The sequence below is a fragment of the Taeniopygia guttata genome, chromosome 14 (genome assembly GCF_048771995.1).
Source record: "Taeniopygia guttata chromosome 14, bTaeGut7.mat, whole genome shotgun sequence".
NCBI classification, from domain to species: Eukaryota; Metazoa; Chordata; class Aves; order Passeriformes; family Estrildidae; genus Taeniopygia; species Taeniopygia guttata.
Window position 1 is genome coordinate 10,452,704 of NC_133039.1, and position 26,068 is coordinate 10,478,771.

At 39.4% G+C, this 26,068-nt stretch overlaps 1 protein-coding gene across 2 annotated transcripts in view; it reads left to right on the forward strand.

The window, feature by feature from the left end:
• Nucleotides 1–26,068, forward strand: part of GRIN2A (glutamate ionotropic receptor NMDA type subunit 2A) — a 159,831-nt gene that overhangs the window by 77,565 nt on the left and 56,198 nt on the right. For both annotated transcript variants that reach the window (XM_072935596.1, XM_072935597.1), the window contains 2 exons: nucleotides 10,608–11,200; nucleotides 20,917–21,031. In XM_072935596.1, coding sequence (XP_072791697.1) covers nucleotides 10,608–11,200; nucleotides 20,917–21,031 — 708 coding nt within the window. The remainder of the gene's footprint in view (nucleotides 1–10,607; nucleotides 11,201–20,916; nucleotides 21,032–26,068) is intronic.

Genomic DNA, 26,068 nt, shown 5'->3' on the forward strand with positions numbered 1-26,068 from the left:
TTTCATTTAGAATTGGATAAAAAAATCATGTTTAATACTTTTATTGAGAACCCGTGGTTGTCCAAATTTTTACTAATAATAATCCACAAACAGTGAAAGGAAATATTTGCTGATACCCATGAGGGAGTTAATTTGTTTTGCACTTCATCTATTTCCAACGTGCTGAATGTTTGTCTCTGGCTCCGTGCCTGCTCAGGACAGCAGAACTGGCATAAGATGTGTTGGAAATAGCTGAGCTTTCACCAGAAATGGCTTTTAGAGGCAGTGTTCCAGATGAAATTTTAACTTGTGGGACACCTGGTAGGGGGTTAGAGCTCATCTGGCTCCTCCTGTTTTGTGGTGCTTTCCAACATCTGTCCTTCTTTTCCAGGCCTATAAAGGGGACCTGTTCCCTTTCCAGTGGGTGGAATTTTGCTCCTCTCCTCCACTGTTGTTATCCAAGATCCTTTGAGTAGCTCAGGGATTCTGAATTCCTTGCCAGTGATTTTGCAGTCTGTGCCAGGCAAGCTGAGCAGAGAAGATCCCTGCTGTGGGATGTTGGCCCACTCCCTGCAGCACGTCTTTGGTAGCACAAACATGGTCATTTGTTCTGTGTGTGGTTTATGGAGACACTTTTGTGCTGAGTACCCTGCTCCTGACCTGATCTTAAACAACCCAGTTCCTGCCACGGTGAGGCAGGACCAGAAGGGAGCTTTCCTCTACATGAGTATAGAGGAAAGGAGCTTCTGCTCCTCTCTCTGGGGTTTCTGATGGGCTGACAGACTGTTGCCATGTAGGAACAGCTGTCTGTCCATCAGGAGGAATGGCAGGTCTTATGGGATTTTCCAGGTGTCCATCTCCTCAAGAGCTTCACCTGGGCGAGCAATGCAACTTTCTGTGGAATGGAGCTTATCAAGCAGTATAGCAAAGATTGTACATCTCAGTTTTTTTTTTCTTTCCCAGTTTTCAATAAATACTGTGCAAAAAAGACTGTCTTATTTAGTAGGGGTTTGAAAAATCAGCACTTTTCTCCCTAATATGAGTTGTATCTGCCCCTGAACACAGAACAATCCCTGCTTGCTCCAGAAGACTGTCTTCCTTGTAGAGAAGGTGGAGATTTGGTACAGCTTAATTATTTGGGTTTTAAAAATTATCTCTTAATGTAACATGAAGCATTATCATCTGAAAAACTTGAAATCACCTTGCTTGTATACAGAGAATTATGAGTCATTGAGAGGAAGGCCAGAACTGCCTAGTGAGAGCTGTGCACTGACATCTTCCTCTGTTCTTCCACATTTCACCTGTATTTCAGGAGTTCTTGTGGAATATATTGCAGGGAATCAGATCATAGCTTTTATCTTTTCCTTTCTTGGTATTACATCCCAGTAAGTTGTTGTAAAGATCAATCCTAAATTACTTAGTGACATGTTTAATAACGGTGAAATAATACACCTGCTGTGACCATCAGGTATTGGATGGAAATGGCTGGGAGGCTTTCAGTCAGGAATTATTAGACTGGATTTTGGACACCATAGGTCATTTCTAAAGGACCTGCAAAAGAAAAGCAGTCTTTGTACTTTGTAAATTTAACTTTGCTGTTCCAGAGTATGGCACAGGGGGACACAGAGACAAATGGAGATGGAACAGTTTAAGGGAAAGCACATTCCCTTGTGCCCTTACACTGAAATCTGAACTGCAACTGCTACTTCCTTAACAAGCTTTGTTACATAAGGTCCCCGAAATGTAACAAGTACTCATCTTTTATGTGCGGAACTGAAAGCTTTTAACAACTTGTAAGAACAGGTGTTTTGTTTGTTACTCATCCCACACAAAAGGGATTTTTTCAAAGGAACCCAAAGGATTGGCATCTAAATCCCTTTGTTCTGTTAATAAAAATGATCAAGAACTCCCACTTTGTGTTTGTAGAGAAACTATTTCAGTTAACTGAGCATGAAACTCTTTTCTGAGGACACACAGAGCAGCAAAAATAAACCTGGCATGGATGAACCCTCACATTTGTGCAGATGCTCCTTTCTGCTTAAGCAAACCCACCACTGAAAACTTCTGAGTACGCTGAGCTCCCATTGAACTTAGATCTGATAGCATTTGCAATTTAATTGCACAATGGATACTTGGAAAAAAACTATGTTTTTGCATATACCAAGACTAGCCACAAGCCTTTTTTGTTTCATGTTTCATAGGTTAGAAAAACTGAAAAGTATAATTTCATTTTTTCACAGAAATCCATGGAAATAATTTATTTTTTGGTGTTGTACCTATCCAGGAAAATACTGCATGCTTTGTGTTGTTAAATGTAACTAATAAAAAATTCTGAGCTTAAAACCATCAACCCATATAATAACTTTTGTTACTTATTTATGTTCAGTACAAGGATTATGATGTTTCTCTCTTCAAAGATATTGTGCAGGTTAAGGAAGATGTCTTCAGTCCTCTTCACATTGTACAAGCATGTTTGTTTTTTTTTTTTTTTTTTTCTAGCTGGAAATGAGATACTCAGTGTGCGGTAGCACTGCAGCATTTACAGGGTGTGGTATGACTGATAAATCTATAATAATTTCTAGAAAGAATTACTATGCCTTGTAAGGAGATAAATATTGTTTTGAACATTTCCTTTCTTGGTGTTATGTTTTCCCTCTGATAGTAACTGTAAATTAAGTGCCATGCTTAAAGATGTTTTGCCTCTGTATAACTAAGGAAAAGTAACAAGCTAAGCTATTTCACAGAAGTAGTTTTACTGCCCATGTAAAGTCTCAGTAATTTGAATATATATTGGTAAAGCTTTTCTGCCTGGAGTATTATTTGCTTATGGGAATAATGCTTGGGAAATCTCTTGATGTGTGATATTCTTGCAACTAAATTGGTTGGTGCATCTTTAAATGGAATGCCAAAAAGAAAATGTAGATTTAAGTCAAATGTGTGGAACAGTGTGGGTAGTCAGAAAAGTAGATGCATTAGAGTTTTTTGTCTGCACATTTCTGTTGCATTACCTCACCCTCCATCACAGAATGCAGTGATTGCTTATGTCCTTATCTGGATTGCACAGTGATGGGGGAAACTGTTGGATCTGCCTGCAGCTGACTTCCACAGCCTTCCTGTGCTCCTTCTGGTGTGGATGCAGTAGCTCTGAGCACTGGAGCCCTTGCAAGTGCTTTAGCACAGACTTGGTTTGTTTTGTGATTGATCAAAGGCTCTGCAGTGAGTACCAGTGAAATACCATTCATTGTTGGTGTATTTTGTGCTGCCTTCTTATCAGTAGGATTAATTCTATGATAAGCACTTAGTCACCCTCTCCTCTTGAGCTAGGGCAATATGTAAGTAGGGATTTAGATCACATATCAGAAATTTTGTAACTGCACTTGCTTCTGACCTGCTGCTCTTAAATGTACAAGGGAAAACGAACTTGATTTCTAGATTGATGGGCTGATCCCTCACTCTGAGCAAGCCTGTATATCTATTAGCATAGCACAAGAGCAGCTGCAGTTTTGCCCAGAGGCCGAAGACTGTGCCTGAAGAGGAAAATATAAAGGAAAAGCATAAATGGAACTTCCCTTGAGTACAGTCCCTTCTTCAGATGTGCTGATTGTACCTCAGAGCAGAGGAGCACATTGAGCATTGTGAAACACTTCCTCCAAGAAGAATTTAAAAGCAGTATATGTTCTTTGGGTGAGTTACAAGGGTTTTGTCACTGTGCTTTCCCAAGGCAGGTGAGTCAGGTTTGTTCCTCTTCTTGTTTAGCACCCAGACTACTTGGGGAATCAAAATGCCTGTCTTCCTGATGAGATCAAGAGTCTTCAATCTCTTATCTTCCTCTGATACTTAAATTTATCCTACAAATCTCTGTTGCCATGGAAAGCTGCTTAGAATGGCTCCCTTGAACTCTGCTCAGCCTTCCTCTTAAAAAAATTTCCCTTCCCATCTGTTTGCCCTCCCCAACTTGTCTCTGGCTGCTGGGTTTCTCTCTTTGGCCCAGTGCTGCTGAAGCAGGTTCACAGAGCTGCTGGTCCAAGATTTCTGGCTCATCAAGGAAAAGCACAGTTACAAGCACACGGTAGAAAATGAAATTTGCTTTATATTTCTTTTATTCCCCAACTGTTTTATACTCACCATTTGGTGAAAGGGGGTGGAGGAGGAGGTTGTTTGTTACCTTCGTTTTTACTTGCTAAGTGGAGATGTATGGAAATGACTTAGTTAATGGTTTTCTGGCTTCTCATCCTCAACACAAGTGAGAAGTGTTTTAGCATTCAGTTGAGGCCAAATGTTTTCAGATAAGGAGATGATGTCTTAAGGCATTTTTATTTATATTCAATTATATCTTTCTATATAGTGTATGACATTTATGCACACGTGCAATACATACTATAAGTAAACAGCCTGTTTGGCTTAATTCAGCTGCTATTAAATCATAAATTGCCACTGATTTTGGATTTAATGCTGAATTCTTGGCCGTTGTATATTTAAGTGTTATTGTGGGTATGTAAGGTTTTGATTCTGTTTACAGGACTAATAAGATTGGATAGTGTTATTTTAAAAGCTCCTAATGGCAAAAGCTGTAAATTTTTGCAACTTTTGTCAATGTGTGAGCTGTAAGTGGTTTGATATTGCAGGATTTTGCAGCTGTTACTTACCCAAATAGCAAAGCAGCTCCATATTGCCATTTTGTAGACCCACAATTTTGCCCTTCCTCATTGAAATATTCATGGTAAACATAGTAATAAAAAACATTTCTGTAACTGTGGAAATGAAAGTCTATCTAGAAAGGAAGCATCTTGTTAATAAACTTTCCATCAAATGACCACCCAAAAATCCCTGCTGATTCATGTGGATCTCAGGATTTTATTGCCTGGTCACAGTCTTGTTGGCTCATTTCAGCTTTTGAAAACATTTTTCACCTGTCTGTTCTTGTTGATCAGGAGCTCACAGTGAGCCACCACAATTTCCAGTGTTTGAACAATCTGTGAAAGAAAACCCAGATGGTGAGTGAGCTCTAGCCCAGGAATGGCTCATGAGCTCTGTGCAAAAGTAGTCATCTTCCATAATTAGGTTATTTCACTGTAATCACATATAGAGTTGCTTTCATTAGATGTGGCACTCTATTTTTTGAAAATGTAAAGGATCAAACCGAGGTGACTCTGCAATGATCACTAGAAACTCTGTTCTCATTGCTTTCTCTTTGTTTATTTGCTATTCTAGTACAAAAAACAAAAAAACAAAAAAAAAAAGACAAACTTCAGCTCTTGTAACAGGCCTAGATAAGCCAAATGGGTAGTACAACATTAAATAGATATATTAAAAGGGAAAAAACAATACAGAACCTGTTATCTAGCAAGATTCTTAGGATGAAGCCATGACCTGAAAATACAGAAGTCTTTGCAAAATGTATTTCTGCAGACTCCCTCTGGAAATGGGAAAGAACATGCTTGATTAGGCCAGTGCTAACCTTCTGAAATCATGTTTCTTTGATATTTATTCCATGAAAAAATAAAAGGGGACATGTCAGATATTGGAAAGCCATAATGTACTCCCTTGCTTTCTACTGCCCTTCTCTAACTTCAATGTTCCTCTCCTAGAGCAAACTTTTAAAATAAAAAATTAAGGCTTCAGTTTGTCCTTTTAGTTGACCTTTATACATTTAGTGGCTGTGCATTTGCACCAGTTAAATTACAGACTAAGTAGATTTCCACCCTTTTTCTGGCTCTGGATTCACCACGTGTGAGGCCAGGGAGGTGACAGGTCCTTGAGAAGCAAGTATTTTCTGCTTTTTGTAAAAATGAGTAAATTATTTCCACCCTCACATGTTGCTATGCTTTGTACGGAAGTACAAATTTTTGTATAACCTCCCTCAAATTGCTCCCATGGTGATAATGGAGGAGTTTTCTCTCTGGGCACCTCAGTGAGCTGTTTGTGTTGGGAATTGCCTGCTCTATCTCTTAATGAATAGAGGCGGAATTTAATAACTTAAGGATTCAAAAATATGCAGGGTGTCTTGGAGGAAAGATTTTCCTTTCCACTCTTTCACTTCAGTGCTTGCATTTACTTGAAAGTTTGGCATGGGTCTGTGCCCTTCCACAGAGGAAAACCCTGTGGCTGGGGCCTGGATATTCATAGCAGAGAAATGCAATTCTCTTCATGTTTACCAGGGAACCAATGCACCACTTCAAGTAATCCATGAAAAATGGTACCAAGTTAACACCCTGCAAGATGCATGTTATTACCTACATCTGAGATCAGCACAAATAATTTTGTCCAGTATATTTTTGATGTGATGCTAAATTATTCAGTTGAATTCATGACTAACCTCTGGCTTTCATTTTCCCCAGTATTTATAAAAATGACAAATAACTATGATATTTCATTAAACAGGGAACAGCTTGCACTGTGTATGGGGACCTGGCACGATATGCTGTAAATCTTTATGAAAATGGGTTGTATGATTTGCAGTGGTGCAGAATCAGAGAAAAATTATTTTTGCTGATCTCTGTGAAAGAGAGTAAAAAGGAAGCAATTAAGATAACATTAAAGTCCTACTTGTAGTCCTGTCATGATAATCTTCTTGCTATTTGAATAAAATCATCCTCTGGAATGCCTTTTAAACTCTCTTTCATATCGTTTTTTCCCTTCCTGTCATAATATTGTATTACCAGTGAAGTGACTATCCCTGTCTCTGTCTGCGGAGTCCAAAATTGATTTGGTCTTGTGTTGACCCCAGTTTTGTTCTGGTCTAGAGTTTAAATTTCATTTAACAAAAGCTGATAACAGATATTTCTTTCCTCAACTGACCAGCTCCTGCAGCCTTTTCCCTGGCAGGCACAAAGTACCACCAGGGCTTCCCTCAGCTGTTACAGCAGCGGGATTGACCCCGCTGAGCTCCTGCAAAAGTCAGAGCTGGGAAGATCTCATGACAATAGCTGAGGATGAGGTTTCCAGAGAAATATTCCTATAATTTGCTGGAATTGGGAAGTGAAATGTGCAGTTCTGACAACAGGGACAAATTTATTGTCTGGATACACTAATTAAAAATAACTAATATATTAGTCTATAAATGCCAGCAGCAGGAGAACTGGGCTGCTTTGTGCCCAAGTGTGGGAATGTTGAATGCAATGACGGGACTTTGTCACATACAAAATTCAGGAATAACATTCAGCAAGAAGCAAATTAAAGGATTACTTCCTTCTGCTGTGAAACATATGGGGAGATGTTTTGCTGTAAACTGTACACTCATGTGCAAGACAGAAAGACATAAAAGTTTTTATTTGCTCTTTATCTTCTCTTTTCACTGCTGTTTCTTGTTCACATGGATGTGGTGGAATCTAGCTAAGAAGTTGGAAAACTACTTCCAACTAAATCTTTACTCATACCAAATGTAACATCTTGGGTTTGTCATGCTTTGAGATTTATTTGAGAAATTCCTCTAAAACTTTTCTTGCCTTGGATAAATTGTACTCATTCCTTGCAACCTCCACCAGTAATCTCAATAGTTGGAGACATTGAGGAATGAAAGAAAAATATTTCTGGTGTGCATTCAAAGTACTTCTGATATTACATCTGTATTCCTACTTCAGCAATGATTTAGATGGATGTCTCAATACATGACAAGATGACAGTTAAATGAAAATAACAGAATAATTTTGTTTTTTACAAACATCACTCTAGTTTGCATTTGAATGTAGAAAATTGGAACCTAGTTTTTTATTACACATATGGAATTTAATTCTGTATAAAGCAGAGGAATAATATGCTTTTTGAAAAGAACGTGAAGCTTTAAAACACACCAAAATGAAAGGCTCTGTAGATGTTTAAGAATACCATAGTTGAATCTGATACGGTTTCATTTATTTATTTGCTATTTTTTCACTAAACTTCCCCCTTCCCCTCCATTTAATGGTTATGTCCTTGAATATTCTCCTTATAATCATTTGAGTATCTGCTGAAGTTCCTAAGGCTGCAATTTCCTTGTAATCTTCCATCTGTTTCAAGTGCATTGTAAATACAGTCAGGTCTTCAGCTCCATAAAAGCATCCAGTGAAGTCAGTGCAGTTACATGGAATTTCTTCAGATGAGAATCTCACTTGTGATGTTCGTGTCTCCATGTTTCCTAACCCCAGACTTCTTTTCACTGTATAATTACAGATTCTTTTCAGCATTTTAATCATAAATTGATCATAGTTGCCTGATTTTGACTAGGCTTTGCATTCACAATTACAGGGAACGTGTTCTTGTAATATGGGTGACCTCTATGAAAATGTCTGAAACTCCTTTCATAAACTGTTTTTCAAACATAATATTTACAAAAGGAAAGGATTTGCTTTTATGACTTCTCTTTTGTTGTCAGCCTGCTGCAATGGTGACACAGAGCATTGTGCTCAAGACTGTTCTTAATTGCCAGGGAAGATGCTAAGGACTGCTCTAGGTTAAAAATCTGTATTTACTAGTTAGAAAGGTCACACTTGAAAATGTCCCTGTGATTTTTTTTTTTGCCCTCAAATACTCAAATACTTCAGTTACCTCGTTGGAGAAGTTCCTTGTGGTGCACAAAGGACTAAGGTGTATATATTGTTTGAAAGAACTATTCCATTGATGTACAACACATACAGAAATGGGGATGAGTGAAAGGATATGATGGATACAATCTACTTAATCTACTGAAAATGGTTTTACTTTTTACTCTAATTTAGGATAATCATAAATGGAAATCAAGATAAGAGTTGGAGAAGAAAACTGAAGTGATTTGCTTTGCATTACAGTATTTTTTATGCTCAGTTAGGAGCTGAAGCAAAGTTGGATTCATGGCCCTGTCTGTAGATATTAACTTTACTTTGTAGTAGTAAATCAGTAATTAAATCATTAAATGCTGACTCTGAGCAGCTTTTCTGTGTGCTGAGTTCCTTTAGCTGTGAGAGTCCTCAGATGAAAATCTTATTTGCTGGTTTTATGTATCTAATGCAGGTCACCAGGAAATAGCTTCTAGAAGAATTCAGCAATCAAACATTCCTTATTCAATTCCTCTCCAAAACATATTTTATAGCATTTGTAATTAACCCAAAACATTTCAAATCTGTCTCTGGCATTCAGAATGTGATGAGGTACAAAGAAGCCATGGCAGATGATTTCATTACCACCAGCAGTGTGTATTTTATACCTTCAACATCAGTCTTCAGGGTCTGACACAAGTTGTAAGACTTTTATTGCTGTCAAGCTATATAAAATCCTGGTGCCAGCTTCTTAACACTTGGAAAGCGATAACACTCCTCATCTTATATTTAAAAAAGTACAGACTCTTTTCCTGGAATAGCTTTGCAGAGCTTGCAGAGCTGAGCTATCATTCTCACTAATATTTTTATTTTAACACCACCCTGCCATGAAACCCAAATCAATTAATCTGTTTCTGTTCCCTGCAAGTGTAAAATAGGATAGCAGTTTGTGACCATGATCATAAAACTCTTTAAATTAAAAGCATTGTATGTGTCTTCCTTCAGAAGCCTGCATAAGAAATCTTGAATGATTAATATCTTATTTTTAAATCATAAGCTTTTGTTTCCCCAGGAGTTCATGCTTTCTGTGTCTGAAAATGATGCAAATAGGTTGCCTCTACTGGTCAAGAATAAATACTGAATTAAAATAAAAATAAAGAATTATATGGCTTCCTTTGTATAGTTTAGGCACTCTAATTATTGTATGTAAATGCAGAATGTAAAATTAAAAAAGTAAGTTAATATCTTACAGCAACTTAGTAAAAATATACCACTGAAAGTGTTTGGAAATTTATTGCCAATAAAATGAATTGTGGTGCCTATTTCTGATGATGTTAAAATAAGCAGCATCTGCCCTTATGCTATATAAAATGCTATGAATTCTGTAAATCATAAGAGAAATTTTAGAAACAAATCTGTGTTGGGCAACATTACAGAGCAGTTGCAGAGCCTGAGGCCATTGTTTGAAGTTATTCCCATTTAATGAGGACACTGACAGATTGCTGGTTGTCTTTGGAGTCCCATCCTGGTAATTCTCTCAGGCATCAATTGGCCATGTGCTCTGAACGGAGCAGGACCAGCAGTGAGCTCAGTCCCTGGGGACAGAAATCTCCTTCTGCAGAGTCTGAAAGCTTCCACCAGGTCTAGTGAACCTTGGAAATGAAGTCCCCCTCAGACATTATGTCTGGAAGTACAGAGCTCCTCCAGCATGCATACAGCATGTGCGTTGCAGTTTATTTCTGCTGTAACTACAAATTGGTGTGAGTTTGTTGGGCTGCATTCATGCGTTTACAGGAATGTAAAACTTCCTGCTGGAGAGTTGTTTAACTGTGGGTGGCTGTCCCCAGGGAGCTTCCTCACTAGCTACTGATTTGAGTTGTTGTCTTCAAGTGATTCAGCACTTGGAAATTTCCTATGTAAATATAGGTTTGTTCCTTTTTGGCAAATATTTTGATTAGCTGTAAGTACCTATGATCAGTGTTGCTTGCTGATGGTCTGAAAATGATAAACCACAGAAAGTTATAGGAATGCAATGGAAGTTTGGCAGCTCTGGTAGAACAGAAAGCAGAAGAATTAGAAGTTCTGTTCCCTTTGAAGTTGTACTAAGTTACTAATTTTTTGCTGTGTTTGGTATTCCAGGATGTCATGTCCACGTTCTTCCAGTTTGGAGCTTCCATCCAGCAAGAAGCCATTATCATGCTGAAGATCATGCAGGATTATGACTGGCATGTGTTCTCTCTGGTGACCACCACTTTCCCTGGATATCGAGATTTCATCAATGTCATTAAGACCACTGTGGAAAACAGTTTTGTGGGCTGGGACATGCAGAACGTCATCATACTCGATACTGCCTTTGGAGATGCCAAGACCCAAATTCAGCTGAAGAAAATCCATTCATCTGTCATCCTGCTGTATTGTTCCAAGGACGAAGCTGTCTACATCCTGGATGAGGCTCGCTCCCTGGGCCTTACTGGCTATGATTTCTTTTGGATAGTTCCTAGCCTGGTTAGTGGTAACACGGAAATCACTCCCAAGGAGTTTCCTTCAGGACTCATTTCAGCAGCTTATGATGAGTGGGACTACAGTTTAGAAGCTCGGGTACGGGATGGCCTCGGGGTCATTGCCACTGCTGCATCAGCCATGCTGGAAAAGTACTCCTTCATTCCTGAGGCAAGAACGAGCTGCTATGGACAGCTGGAGAAAAATGACCGGCCCTCTCAAACCTTGCACAAGTAAGGATGATTGCTTTGGGTTATTTTAATCTCTTCAGCCTTGACACTTTTCTCTTTTATTGCCACTGTATGTTTCTTGAAGGAGAATATTGTTTTTTGCTAATCCCATTGAGCCCTTTTTAAGCAGCGGTTTTCAGATGTTCCGGGAGAATGTGCAAGAGGATTTGCTGCACTGATAGCTGTGCTCCAGGAGATGATATGTGCTGTGGAGAATAAACACTGCTCTGAATCTAGTGTAGAAGATGACAGAAATTGGTCTTAGAGGGTATGAATCTGAGTGAACAAAATTGGACTGTTGTGTACTTTAACTATGAGGTAAAATTGCCAAAATGCTCTGGAGGCTGTGCCTGTATCTCTTGCATCAGCAGGAACCTGGTTGTATTTTAGAAGACAAACAATGTGCAGCATTAAAGTGCTGTCCCTGGAAATTGTAGAAATATTAGTTAGGCAACTTTTATCAGAACAGAAATCTGTACCCTTTACTTGAAAGGGTATATTTTTGTCACCCCTAAAAGAATAACTGTGAAACTTTTAATCTGCATTAATTCGAGCTGATACAGATGTTTTCTCTAAACAGTTTGTCAGATGGAACTGCCAAGCTTTAAATCAGGATTCTGTTTTTGTTATTATTATTTTCCTTTTCATTATCCCTTTAGACATGGTGATTCTGATTACTTCTATCCAAAATGTTGCATAGTAATATATTTCTTTATCTGGTCTGTGAGAGGAAGAAGGGTATCTTGCATATTTTTTAATTGCTCTTGAGAATATGGAAGCTACTAAGAAGTATTTATGACCTTTGTTCTAACCAAATAGGGCACATGAAGTACTTTCTACAAAAAAGCAGGCACAGGAAGGAAAGCTGATGCTGATTTCAAAAAGGAAATTTTGGAAAAGTTTTAATTTTGAGATGTATGTGCATATTTAGATTAGGAGTTGATTACCACACGATGTCCTAGAACAGTTGTTTTACATGAAAACAGCATCTTTGCACACAGCATTCTTCAGAACCTTTCTTAAAAGCCAAATGCAACTGAGTAAATGGATTTTAACATTTCCTTAGTGAGAACTTGCCTTTAGCATGGTTGCTGTTTTTTTCTGTGCTTCTTTTCCTATTTTTGAACCTTTGCCTCTAAAACTACAAGTCCCCTGGAGACATTGCAGAAACCCCATGATTCTTTTCCTAATTATTTTAATTACTAAAACAACAAGGTAATGCTCTAATCAACTAACTGTTTGGTACTTTCTGCTTCCTAAGCTGACCAAACCTGGGAGAAAATTCTAATACAGATTTTCAGTAATTTCTTGAATGACTTTGTAAGTAACAAATGGGGCACCATTTCCCCTGTGAGTGTCTGTGTGGCTCAGCAGGACTCTGGGACAGCCCTGGTGTGTCCCTGTGTCAGGGGCACTGTCCCACCCATGGCACCCCCGTGCTGGTTCTTAATGCCTGTGCTGACAGTGCCAGGGAGCAGTGGAAACATCCTGCTTACCAAATTCTGTGCCTTAACAGCAGGACCTGACCTACAAACGAAGCACTCCACTATTAATAATTAAACTCCAGTTTCTGTGAAAGTTAAGTTATATTCTGTTGTAAGTGTTGGGGTTTAAAATACTCTTGGAAGAGGCACAAAAACTTGAACCTGTTTTGAAAAAGGCTCCTATCCGATTGTTTGGCTAATACATTAGTGTAGGCTTGAATTAATTATTCCATACCCAGCATAAGCTGTATTTCTCTAAATAATCTTTATTTTCTCATTAAACCTGCATGAGTACAAGAACAGGGCTTGTGAGAGCTAGGGTAGTGAGATTAGACTTCACCAGGAGCATGCAGTGCATGATGCACCCAGGAACTACTAATAGGAGAAGCTGTAGTGAACTGTGGTTAAAAAAGTCACTCCCTGATGTGAAACACTGAGCTATAAAATAAAAATACCTTTTCTGTACTGGAGAGTCTTCGAGCTTCTCCAACACCACAAGAACAAAAAGCAGGCTGTTTTTAATTTGAAAATGTCAGAATTATACTAAAATGAATAAAATTTAAATAGTCTTTCTTATGTAATAACTCCCCAAGACTATTCCTGTCACATATAATCTGCTAGCAAGGCAAGTATATACAAGCATTTACCAGTATTAAGTAATCTTGGGGAGCTGACCAGTCTCTCCCTGCCAAGGTGAATTACATAAATTCACAGGACTTTCTCATCCTCATCACTAAATTTTACTTTTCTACTTTACATGAAAAAAATCAATGCCCTAATTGGGGTTTTATTGTGAAGTGGAATCGTCACAGTTTCAGGCCCCAGATAGTGCAGTTTCAATCTGTAAACTACAAGATAGAATGTATATGCACTGTATTAAGAAACTAACCTGAATAAATTATTTTGGAGCATGTTCCCAGTGAAAAGGGCTAAAGTAACTGTAAATAGCTTATGGACCTGGGATCTGCTGTGCTCTACCCCCTGTCCATCTGTGAATCAGTGCTGGAGAAGCAGGGTTGAACAAGAGGACACTGCTGCAAGCTCAGAAGCAGAGAACTCAGTGGAAGTCAGGGAAGAAGCTGTGTAAGGGGATGCCTGAGCAAAACAAAGCTCAAAATAGAGAAAAACCCCAGGATTTTTAGGCTACATCTATTGTAATGACAGTCTAATTCAGCTTTAAATCCAGGATAGTATTCTGAGGCTATGCTATAATAGCTAATTTGCTTGTAAATGGAAGTTAGTAATGCTTTATGTATGAATTCCCACATCTAGATAGCAATCTGTTTGTAAAGAAATTCTATGTAAAGAAAGCAATGAAGTAAAAGCTCCTCCTCCCTCTTTTTCAAATCCTTTGAGTATTAAATTGGTTTCAAGATATATTTGTTTTGAAGCACACAATTTGTCTTTCCCCCATCACTGCAATTCTAAGATGTTTTTATTGGCTTCCTAGACCCAGAAGAAGGTTTGCATTAGTTTTTGGAATGATCTGATCAATGCTTATTTCTGGTACACACGGGAAAGCCAGTTTTTCCCTATGAATAAAGGATTTATAATAAAATACGGGGATAATTTTCAATGCATTAAAAACACAGATATATATGTATATTTGTATCTGTATTGATTCAGATCATCTTTTTCTATCTGTGTAAGACCCAGATCTCCCAAGGCAGAAAACCACTATTGTGTGAAATACTGGCACAGCAGGATAAATAGAATTAGCACCTCATTAATGCCAAGTCAGTTGAACAAACTCTTGTTCTCTCTGAAAAAAGGAAAACACAGAAGCAAACAAACAGCAAAACACAATAACCCTGCCAGTCATGGAAAATGCTGCTGCTTTGTGCATTGGAATGGTGCTGCTTTGTTTACAAGAGTACTCATGGTGTGTATGAAAGTCCTGACCCTGGGAGAGACATTTCACTGCAGCATTTCCAACCACACTGGTCCTTACAGGGATGGGTGAGGATGGTAAAGCTGTTGCCATTATCCAAAAACCAAAAAGATGTGTCTGTCCATAGGTAGTCAGGTGTTTGTCATGAGGTGCTGACATTTGGTGAGAATCTGTTCTGAAATACAGCCTAGCTATAGGCAGGATTGACAGACCCATCCTTCCTCAGTGAAGGTGTACCAGAAGGTATCCTACCCTTCCCAAGCACAATTTCCTTTATTTGTCATCACTGAACCAGGAGCAGGAGCAATGGGCAGTCCATAGGGCCAGGGAAAAAGCTTAGCTGTCCTTGCTGTTGTGCTGCTGTTACCCTTCAGCACAGCACCTCCCTCAGAGGGAGAGGTTTGCTGTCCCCCTTATCCTGATAGTCATTCACCAAGTTCAATATTTTGATTCCAGATTCCATCATGACAGATAAATTTGCCTCTTTTGAGTGAAATCTGGTATTAAAGGGACACAATGGTTTGATGAATAATCCAGCAAATCTGTTTAATATTTTCCCACTTACACATCAACAGCCAATTTATAGAGGATTTGTTCATTTAAGTCAGAAGACTTGGGAACAATAGGTATCCTCTTCTTTATTGGATGAAGGTATGTAAATATTTAACTAATTATATATGAGTCCAAAGTAAAACTAAACTTCACAGGGAACACAGGAGGGGTTGTGTAGGGGAACACTCTGCCCCAGAGACCCCAACAGCTGGTTTATTTACAAAGTGATTCAAGAAATTATTGAAAATCTGTATTAGAATTTTCTCCCAGGTTTGGTCAGCTTAGGAAACAGACAGTACCAAGCAGTTAGTGGATTAGAACATTACCTCGTTATTATGATAATTAAAACAATTTAAAACAAGAGAACAAGCATATAGCCTCTGGCAGGGGAGTGGAGCCTGCTGCCAGGGCTGAAAGCAGGGCTCAACATCCACATATCAGTGTCTGTTCTTGGAGAGGAGCTGCTGCAGGCACCATCCCCCTGGCAGGAAGCCAGGCACATATCATGGGGAAGAGTTTGGGATGCTTCTGAGCTGGTGCAGCAATATGGGATCAAATTAGGGCTGCTTTTGAAATGTTGATGCTAATAATAGCATTAACTTGCTGAACATTCTGGTGCTCATCTGTGGCACATCCCAGGGAGTTGGGCCCTTTCTAACTTTGCTCCTTCCCTTTGCCTCCCTCTTAGAAGGGTTCCCCAAGAATTTTGTTTGTCTGCAGAGCTGAGGCAAGATGACTTTTCCAGAGCCAGTGGCAGTGAATGCTTTAAGGAGCAGCTGGCAGGAGGTCCCAGAAGCTGGCATGCAGTTCCTTTTGCACAGTCACTGAGCAGATCCCTCCCAAAGTTTTACTCATCCTGCTGGCTCCAGGCCTAGGGAGACACGGCTCCAAAGCAAGGGACCCTGTGCAGGAGCAAGGGCTGGAAGCGGGAGGAGGAGGAGGATGCACAAAAAGGAAGAAGTGACTCTGCATCACTGCAAAGGATTTGAATTTAGGAAAAAAAATCCTACAAAGCATAATATATAGAATTGTCTTTAAAAAATGCATCAGTACCTTGTTTAATAGGGTTCTATTGCAGATTTCTAGATGTACTTCACACATTATATGTTCTACACTAAGCATTTTTTGATTTAATTTTACAGAGGAAATCTGTTTCTTAATGATAAATAATGTGTCTTGGGAGTTTCTACTGATAAGTATCATTCAAATGTCACGGTTGAATCACAGCAAGGAAGTTCAGCAGTTCAGAGCATCAACAAGATAGAGAAGAAAATACAAAATTTGGATTCACTCCTGCTTTTTTCGGTATGAGGCTGAGTGAATGTCAAGCCTAGATAGGCTGGCTGTCTAGGTTATTAAAATGGTTGGGTTTACACTATTTGTAGGAAAAAGAAATATTGCCAGATAACATATTCGTTTTGAGGCATTTCATCTGCTTTAAATCTCAGTTTGGAAATCCCTTCTTTGAGAGGCAAGAGGGAGAGTTTCTCTTATGCAACATGTATTTCCCCAAGTCTCTGCTGCTTCTCTTCATTGCCTGCAGCTCTCTGAGGTTTGAAACACTGCCCCATGGTGAAGAAGACACTAAATAAAAAATGCTAGTCCCTGATGATGGCACCTGGGGAGTTTATCAAGTTTGATGATCTCATCTGAGGGCAGGAAATGTAGGTCTGAACTCACAGCAGAGAGGAGTCCCCTGGTCCTTCTGCTCCCTGCAGCTCTCGGGCCCTGTGCTTTGTTTTACAGGTCTAGGGACTAAGTTCTTTCCTTAAAAGGAAGCTTAGAAGTGACACATTTTCATCAATGCCTCTGCCTTACCCATTCTATTTTTCCCAGCTGCTGGTGTGTTTGGGAGCTGCATTCTAGGTGAATTTCACACTAATTATAAACAAGCCTGTTACTGCAGAGCTGATTGTGTTCCTGAGCCTGACCAGTCCTGGAGGGTCTTGTGGGACACAGGTGGGTGGGCAGGAGAGTGTCCGTGCTGAGGATGCTCTTCCCTGGCATCCCAGACAGGGCACGTGGAGGGTGCTGAGGCTCCACAGGTGGCATCACCCTTGCTTCTGTTTCATGGGATTTATCTGCTGTGCTTCCATTCTGCCTTTGTTGGCTTTCTCAGGTCACCCTGAGAAGTTCTTGAAACCAGGGCTAGGGCTGATCTTTTTTTGGAACACAGTGACCTTAATAATTTACATAAAGTTATGGGTTTTTTTCCTTAAAGTAATGCCCAGTACAGAACCACTAACCCTTTTTGGTTTGTATTTCTTGCATAGACATATATATAGGAAACCTCAAAGAAATGCCACAGCCTGCAAACATATTTGTTTTTTATACCATAGAAGTAGAAAACCTCAAAGATTCTGCTCATTTCAACTGTTCTTATCCAGTATAGGAAATCCTTAACAAACACCTCATGGCCGAGGAAGTCCATGTCTCCTGTGAGGAGTCTGGCCAGAAAGGTGCCTCTGTGTCAGCAAAATTGTATCCAAGCAAATGGTGCTCTGAAAACTGAGCTCTGGTCCCTTTGGCAAACTCTTCACCCACTTGTTAATTGAATTAGAGTCAATGAAGTTGTGATACTGTAGTTACAGGGTAAGAAACCCCAGCTTTTCCGTATGTTCTGGCCTTCTGGATAAAGTTAGGATTTTGACAGGAATAAATATTGCAGTTCGGGCATTAGTCTGAACCTACTTGTGAACTACTTGATCTTTCTGAGGCTTTATAAAAATAAAGTTGGAAACCTTCAGAGAAGTTAGTTTAGCTTCAAAGACTTGCTGTGAATATGAAAGCAAAAATGTTCTGCTGTGATGTTCCACCACTTCCAAGGTGGCAAGCAAAAAAAAATTGTATAAATGTTTAAAAATATTTTTAAATACATAAGTTAAGGCTCTTTGCATTATAAAAAAACTATTTTGTATTCAATGTGATACTAGCTTAACTTCTGTCAGAAAAAAGGTGCCATTTTGATGTATGTATCACCTGGGGAATCTTACAGATTTCAGTTTGCAAAAGTTAATTAAGACTTCAGTGTCATAATACCATCACAAGGCCTTGTGCTAGCATGCCTGTGCAAAGGTTGTAGCTTTAATGAGGAATGAAAACAGATTAACTACAAAGCCAGGGTATGTTGCTTATGTTGCTAATTTCCCCATCAAAGTAATGAGTTCAAATAACTAAACACCTCATTTAGTTAAGAACAGGAATTTGCATTTCCAAAGCTACTTCAGAAATATATTTTATCCAGTTCAGAAGCCAAAGACCTCTTGCACTGAATTAACCTTGGATAAACTTAAAACTCTAGAAGAGTAACATAATATAAATTCTTCACAGCATTATTCCTAACTAGGAGCAGACAAGCACTGGGCATTTTTTTGTAGGACAAGCAGTTTGGGATCATGGCCAGTAAAAGCAGAGCAGGACTTCTGTCCTTTGCAGAGGAAAAAATGACAATTCAAAAGTGAGTGTAGGTTGTAGGCATTGATTTCTGGAGAACATGGCAGCTGATGAATTTTGTACAGAAGAATGTGCTTGGGGAAACAAGAATCTCTTTGAAGTTCTTTTTTATTGCTGCAGTGTGAGAATCTGGGGTATCTCAGAGTGCGTCACTCATGAATACCTTTGTATCAGGATCAGAGAATACACTTTTAAGAGACTTTTCAGATTAGGGAATTAAAAAAAAACAACAACCCAAAACCTTGCAAAATGTGTTCCTTAATGGCTGGTAAATGCACATGATTTAAAATATACACTGAGCTCACTTTTTCACTCTAGGGTTGTCGTTCATATTAGTCTTTTTGGAACACTTGAGCTTCAGCGCTGCATCTTGTGATGGCCCTTGACTATCTTCCAGACTAGGACATTAGCATATAATCCCAAAATGTGATGAGTAGTGTTTGAAATCAGGTGTGGTGATCCTACTGAGGAAGGGTTCATCCTGCAGTCCGATCACCATTTTCTGTGTGGTTAAAAACCCCACTGAGGACAAAAGCCTAATGGAGTACAGGGTGTGTTTGGCTCCAGCCTTAGGAGGGGACACAAGGCTTGGCTTTGGGCTCCAGTGCAATGAGGGGGTTTCTGCCTGGCCTTGTCAGGTGAAGTATTCATTGTGGAGGGCGTTACCTCATGGGTGTGAATTGGGACGGGGCAGAAATGCAAAATGCAAGTATTGCCTGTTTTCACAGCACATCCTTATTTCCTCTTGTGCTCGCTTCCTGAGCATTTCACTCCCTGGGTCACAGTGAATGTTATGCTGGTTTCTTACACGTGTGCACAAATAAATCCTATTTGGTGTTTGCTGCCTCTCAAGGTGGCAGACAAGCTTTTTGTTCCCAAACAAGATCTTTCCCTGCTGGATGAAAAATGGAATATACAGGAAATTAGTTCAACTGGACAGCAAAGTTCTGTCAAGGGGAAAATTTTGACACTGGAAGCCTGTAATGAAATGTGAGTAATTACAATGACTGAATTTGTCAAACTGATGCTGAATTATATTAATATGGCTGTTCAGGTGCACATTTATTTAATAACTGTTATGATACAATGCCATTATTTCTTCTGGGTCTATACATGTTTATTTAGTGTGCTTCTGCTACTGGGATTTTCAGGCAACTATGTTAATACAAAAGCCTTCTCCTTTGAATCTGGGGCTGAGGAATTTTGTCTGTGTCACATTCGCCAGGAGATTATGCTGCCACTACTGCTAAAAAAGCCTGCCATAACAGCCAAACAGCTAACTCACAAATCCCCTCAAACCCATACAAACATAAAAAACAGTATTGGTGTCTTGTGGGTAAAACACTACAGGTAATGTATGAAGAACAATGAATTTCTGCCCTTCAGAACACATCTCTCTATAGGGTGGACATCTGCATTTCTGTCTGCATCAGTCTTGAGCTAAATTTCTTTCAATTAAATACACTGAGAATTCAGAGCAATTCAATGTGAATAACTTCAGACCACAGAGATGGGCTGGGGGATGTATTATCATCTTCCCAAGATTAGGAATTGCAGTTTTACTTCTTACTGTGGGATAGCCCTGTCAGCTTTACACTAACAGTGAGGAGTTTTGTTTTTTTTTTCAACAACATTTAAAAATTTTTCATTCTTTTATATTTTATTTTTGTCCCTCTGTTGTTTTTTTTTCAAAATATTAATTAATTCATAAGTCTTTTGAAAACTGTTGAAAATTAAGCTAAATACAAAAGAATGAAAACATAAATCCTTTTTCTTTTGAAATCACTGAACTGAATATTTACCAACACCTTCAAGGCTTTCAAGTCTGGTTTTGGCATTAGTGGAATTTATCCTTGTGGCACAACAACACTGTGTGTAGCTACAGTTTTGGGAAGAGCTGACAGGACTCCTGGAGGTCTGAACGGGGGAAAACAGATCAGATGCACTTTGCTCTGAGTACTACTCAGTGACACAATAGTACAATGTCACACACAGAGGTGATGTGGGTTTTTTTAAAATGCTCCTGAAAAGCTGGTGAGGTTGTGCAAAGTGCCAGAAAGATTATTCCGGGAGGGGAGAGATTAATCATATATGACATGGAAGCTGTTAAAAATGATGTCTGCATTATAATTCATACACCAACAATATTTTGCTTTGTCTTGAGCTGTGAACTGCCTTGAAATGCCCCGAGCCCCCACACTGCCAGCAGAGGCTTTCCACAGCACTGGCAGGGCTTGGTGCACGGGTCTCATCGGTGCTGCTGCTGGCTGCCCTTGCTGCTCATCAACTGCTGGACAGCCCATTAATTTTTCAATGAACTTTTCTTGCTTGCCTTCCAGGTTTATGATGAATGTGACGTGGGAAGGCAGAGATTTGTCCTTCACAGCAGATGGTTACCAGGCCCACCCCAGGCTGGTGGTGATCGTGCTGAACAACGAGCGGGAGTGGGAGAAGGTGAGCGCTGCTCCGGGGCTGGGGGTGCGTTCGTGTCACATCCCACTGGTGCTGCTCCAGCAGCTGGCACAGCACTCAGAAGAGACCATTTTACACCATCCTGAGTAGGTCTGATGAGTTTTAAAAGATTAGTGAAGAAAAGCCACGTGGAGTTCTGGTTTCTGTGAAGTGCACCTTGCATTTCCAGTTCTTCTTAAAATTTAGTAAAGCAAAATGGATAACTGAAAAATGTTCAAAAGCTTGGTCCTCAGCTACTTGAATTTGGATGGATTTTTATATCTTGACAGTTCCATTCCTTTTATTTGCTTGATTTTGTGTTTTTTGACAGATTTTTATAGAAAAAGCACACTTAAAAAAACCCAAAAAACCTGTGATGTTCCTGCTGCATTGGAGAATTATCCTGTCATTGCTTGCCTAAAAAAATTCAGAATCTTGACTAGTCCAGGTAGACAAGTGATCTACATATAAAGTTCTATATAGACTAGAAAGAAAAATGTCATAGCATTAATGTTAATCACATATGTAAGTAGCAAATGAAAAAGTTTATCACAAGCATAATTTCTTTTAAACTCCAGTCTTAGCCTGTGATTGTTTTGGCTCTGAGTTTTTCAGGCTATGTCCCTATGTTTAAAAACTTGTTTTAAGAAACTGTTTTTAATATAAGACTGTAGGAAAACATACATTTAAATAATCCACCGGTTTTATTTTAAATTCATGAAACGTGATTCTGCATTATCTAAATTTCTGCTGAAATTTATGAAATTTTTTTGTTATAGTTTAAAAAACCCATTAAATCAACTTAAAACTCTGGTTTATAAGACTACAAGCATGTTCATGATGATGAATAATAATGGCAAAATCAGAATTACTGAAGGACATCTCAATAAATATGCTAGTCATGCAGAAACAGAGAGTAGTCCTAGATTATGCTGTGTATTTCTTTATGTTCATTTGATGCAAATTTAATTCTCTGGATAAATTTAATCCTCTCCAAATGTGTCAATCTGAATCTTTGGAGGAATCATTTGCTCACTAACTGTTATGAAAATTTCTTACCCTATTTTAAAATTCTTCAATAGTCTGCATATCATATATAATGTTCTGGAAAAATATTATACTTCTTGGGGAATATTATTAGCATGAGGTGCCAAAGGAAGAAAACGCTCAAAGAGGCAGCCAACAATGCTTATATTAAAATAATTTCTTACATTCTGTACCTTGAAACTTCTCTAAAGAGACCATTCAAAGGACAAGGAGAGATGGGTTTGATTTTTTTGAAAAGTAATCTAACAGCAGCAGAGAAATACTGGCTATATGAACCAAGATTATTTCCAAGAAATAACTGGAGCCTGTTTTAGGGTGTGGGGCGGGTGGTGCTGTGCCTGCCCGTGGCTGTAGGGCATCAGCGCTGCTCCTCCTGCAGCGCTGGGCTCAGGGCTCCCTGGAGGCTGATCCCGGTTTTCTGTGCAGTTTTCCAGCTGGAAAATCCCTTCCTGCTCATTGTCAGGTTTGAGGGGCTCCTGGGAGGAGGAACGAAAAGGGATGGATGTGATGGTGTGTGGCCTGCTTGGGAGCCTTGCTGCTGAGGGCAGGGCAGCTCTGGTGGCTGCTGCTGTGGAAGGGGCCAGGTTTAATTAGGAATTATGTCAGAGGGGAGACGTGAAATGCGGCCAAGAACGCTCTGTCACCACCAGACTTATTCTCCTGACCACAGGCTGGTCCTGCCTCTGTGGGTGAGGACAAATAAGCTGACTAATCAATTATCCTGGCAAGCTGGACGTAGCTCTGGGCTGTCTGGCACACCCCACATCTTTTCAGCAGTGTCACCGTGCACTTCAGCTCTGTTGAGTGAGAGATTGAGAAGGCCCTTCTCTTCCACATGGTTTATTTGAACAGCTCTCTAGTGTTGTCTCAATGTTCTCTCCAAGTTGCAGGTTTTACCCCATATCTCTTAGGCAATTTCTTTCCTCTTGTTCCTTTCTCCTTGAGCTGTTTTGCTCAATTTCAAAACTGTCAAAGTTACTCATCTGAGAGCTAACATTTGCTGCTCTCAGTTTCCAGACACACATGTGCTTCTCCTTTCTCTTACAGTGTAACAGGGAATATCACAGAATGTTTTTATTGAAGTCTTATTAAATATCCTCAATCCTATATGGAAAAATCAAGTCTTAGTATCTAATTAAATAATTTACTCATGAAAAAATGACAATGCAACAGCCTGTAAATCCTCATAATGTAAATAATGTACATACTGCAAGTAGCTAATTTATTATTTATGTAGAAAGAATAATTGTGTTTTAGATGAAGAATTTTTTACCTGGTATTCTTCTAAAAATTCAAGATTTGTTATTAGAATCAAATTTTCTTTGGTTTTAATATACTTTTATTCAAATATGATTTTTCCTTGGTTTCAGAATTGATATACTTCACTTAAAGCTTAAGGTTATAAAGAAGCTGTTCAATCATAGCTGGAGAGCATTCATCTCACCCCACAGAAAATAAGTTATTTTTTCTTTACAAGTGACTCAGTATTGAAACTTTGAGGTGGTAACTTCACATGGAAGTGGGGTTGACTGAAGCGTTTGTCCCATATGAGATGCTGAAGAAAGTTGTTTGAATGATAATAGTTTGAAGACTAAAAATCACTTTTTGGGCATGTTTCACAGGCATCCAGCAAGATATTTTGACAGATCCTAAAGCAGCTACTCAAACTTTTGACACCAACATTCATATTCTTGCTGCTGATCTTGACAGGCAAAGGGGATGCTGTTCTCAGGCAAGAGATTTTTAAGAAGACAAGCTTAATGTACTTGTTAAAGTGAAACTTGATAAAATTTACCAGAGTTAGCAGTGTTGCATAAATATCACCAAAGCACTGCAGGATCACTGTGCTAGTGCTCAGCATCCCTCAGAGGTTCAGCAGCCCCAGCTGCAGCTCCCCTGTTCATGTTACTTAGAAAGATGGGACCTCGTGTCTCACCTGGCCCATCAACTTCACAGAGCTGCCACCTTCACAGTCTGCTAGTCTGGCTTTTTTCTTCTTTTTTTTAATATATTTTAAAATGTGGAAATAAACCAAATCAATATTAAAATCATATACTAGAATATGATTAGCAGTGGCGAAAGTAGGCAGTGTGTATCACATATTTTAGGTGAGGTGGGGAAGACTGTATTTAAAGATGAGTGTGTTCCATGTGTAAAGATGAGTACCAGGGTAAAAACAATTTTTACTGATGCTCCAGGTAGATACAGATAAAATTATCATAGTGGCCTGTATTCTGGGTGAATTTGTGTACTGTATGGCACAATTGCTAATAAAATACCACTGCAAGAAGTGTTACTTTACATCCAGGTTTATTCTAAACTGAGCCTGTCATCTTTAACTTTCCCCTAATGCAGGATTTAATGCAGAACTTGACTTTTCTCTGATTAAGTAGCATGTACCAGGTTTACAAGCTCTGTGTGGGGTTGTACACATTTGTATCTAAGTAGGAAGGAGTGGGCAGAGGGTGCGGGGTTCCTGCCTGGAATAAATGAACCAAGGTCTTCACGGAGAGCTCCATCTGGCTACCAACATCCTCCGTCACGTAGCCCAGAACAGACAGCTCCTGTAGCTGACTGTGGAGCTGACTCCACTGGGCAGGAGCTGAGAAACCCAATGCTCAGGCAGATTTCTGACAGAGCTTTTTATCAGAGTACTGCGGGAATGAGAGGTGCTCCATGGTAATTTCTTGTGAAATCTTGATTGATTTGAGCAAGGGTCATGGCAGCTGAGGGATCCTTGTGTCTCATGATAGGCATTCCCTACACTTGTGGGGAAATGCAGATATTTTAACGAGAACAGATGAAATTGCCTGAGCTAATAAACTGTTTGCTGGGGTATCTTTTGTCAGTAGCTCTGTGCTGTAATGTGATATATTCTTTTTGCCTATAGCAGAAGCAGCAGCGTGCTCTTTAACATCTGTTGGGTTGTCATTCCCTGTATTCCATCCTTGTTGTTTTGTGTATTTAGTCTTCCTGTAAATATGCCCATCCTGACACTTACTGTCAGCTGAAAATTGCATATTGTTTCTGTATCAGTGAGCTTTTGCCTAGCCTAAAGGCCTTTCCTTTGACCTTACTCTGCTGAATTGTTTGAATTGCATCAACTGTTATGCAGCATTTCTTAAATCATGTATTCCCAAGGAGGATCCCACCTCTTTGCTGCTGTAAAGGAATCTTAACTCCCATGGAAAGCAAAGGTGGTGTGCTTTGCCCCTGTTCTTTACCCCTATACATTAGAGAACAGGAAGACTTTCAGGGCAGATTCTCTCTGAAGATAAAGGTATGTCTGTCTGGGCATTTCTGGAGAGCTGTAAGGTCTTCACTGAGCACAGAGGTGACAAAAACTCTTTCCCCACTCGGAGGTGGAAGAAGGAGCCATCAATTTGTTTAGCTCTCTTCCTTTCTAATGACATTATCAACTCTTAAAACGGCTTTTCTGGTATGAGTCTGAACTCTGGCACTGCACAGAGTTATCTGGGACATTGCCCAGAACCAAAACTGTACCAGCCACTGAGGATTTGGTGAGTGCCAATTAATAATTCAGTATTGAAAAACGAAGCTACAGGAGGTGGTAGCTTTTCTTTCTCCTCCTGTTTGTTTGTAATATCTCTGGGTGCTGTGTTTTCCTTGGAGCCCTGCTGGTCCCAGGACTGGTGTCTTCCTGATGGTGTCAGCAGCAGCCATGAGGGAAGAGCAGGACATTTGCATTCCCCATATGAGATTTTGCAGGAAATTTTGGAAACTTCAAAGTCTTTAAATGGATGTATTCAAACCATTCAGGATTGTAAAAGTCTTTTTGTTAATAAGACATGGAACTGCTCACATCATATTTTGTCATTTAAATTTAGAGTGCCATTGTGAAATATGGGGCTTCAAAACAAAAACACAAAGGTTTCCAGCAGCAGGAGTACAGCAGGTGCTGTGTCTGGAGGAAGGGTTTTGCTCTTGTGCTTTGCTCTGCAGCTCTTATTGCTAATCTGAAAAACTCTATTT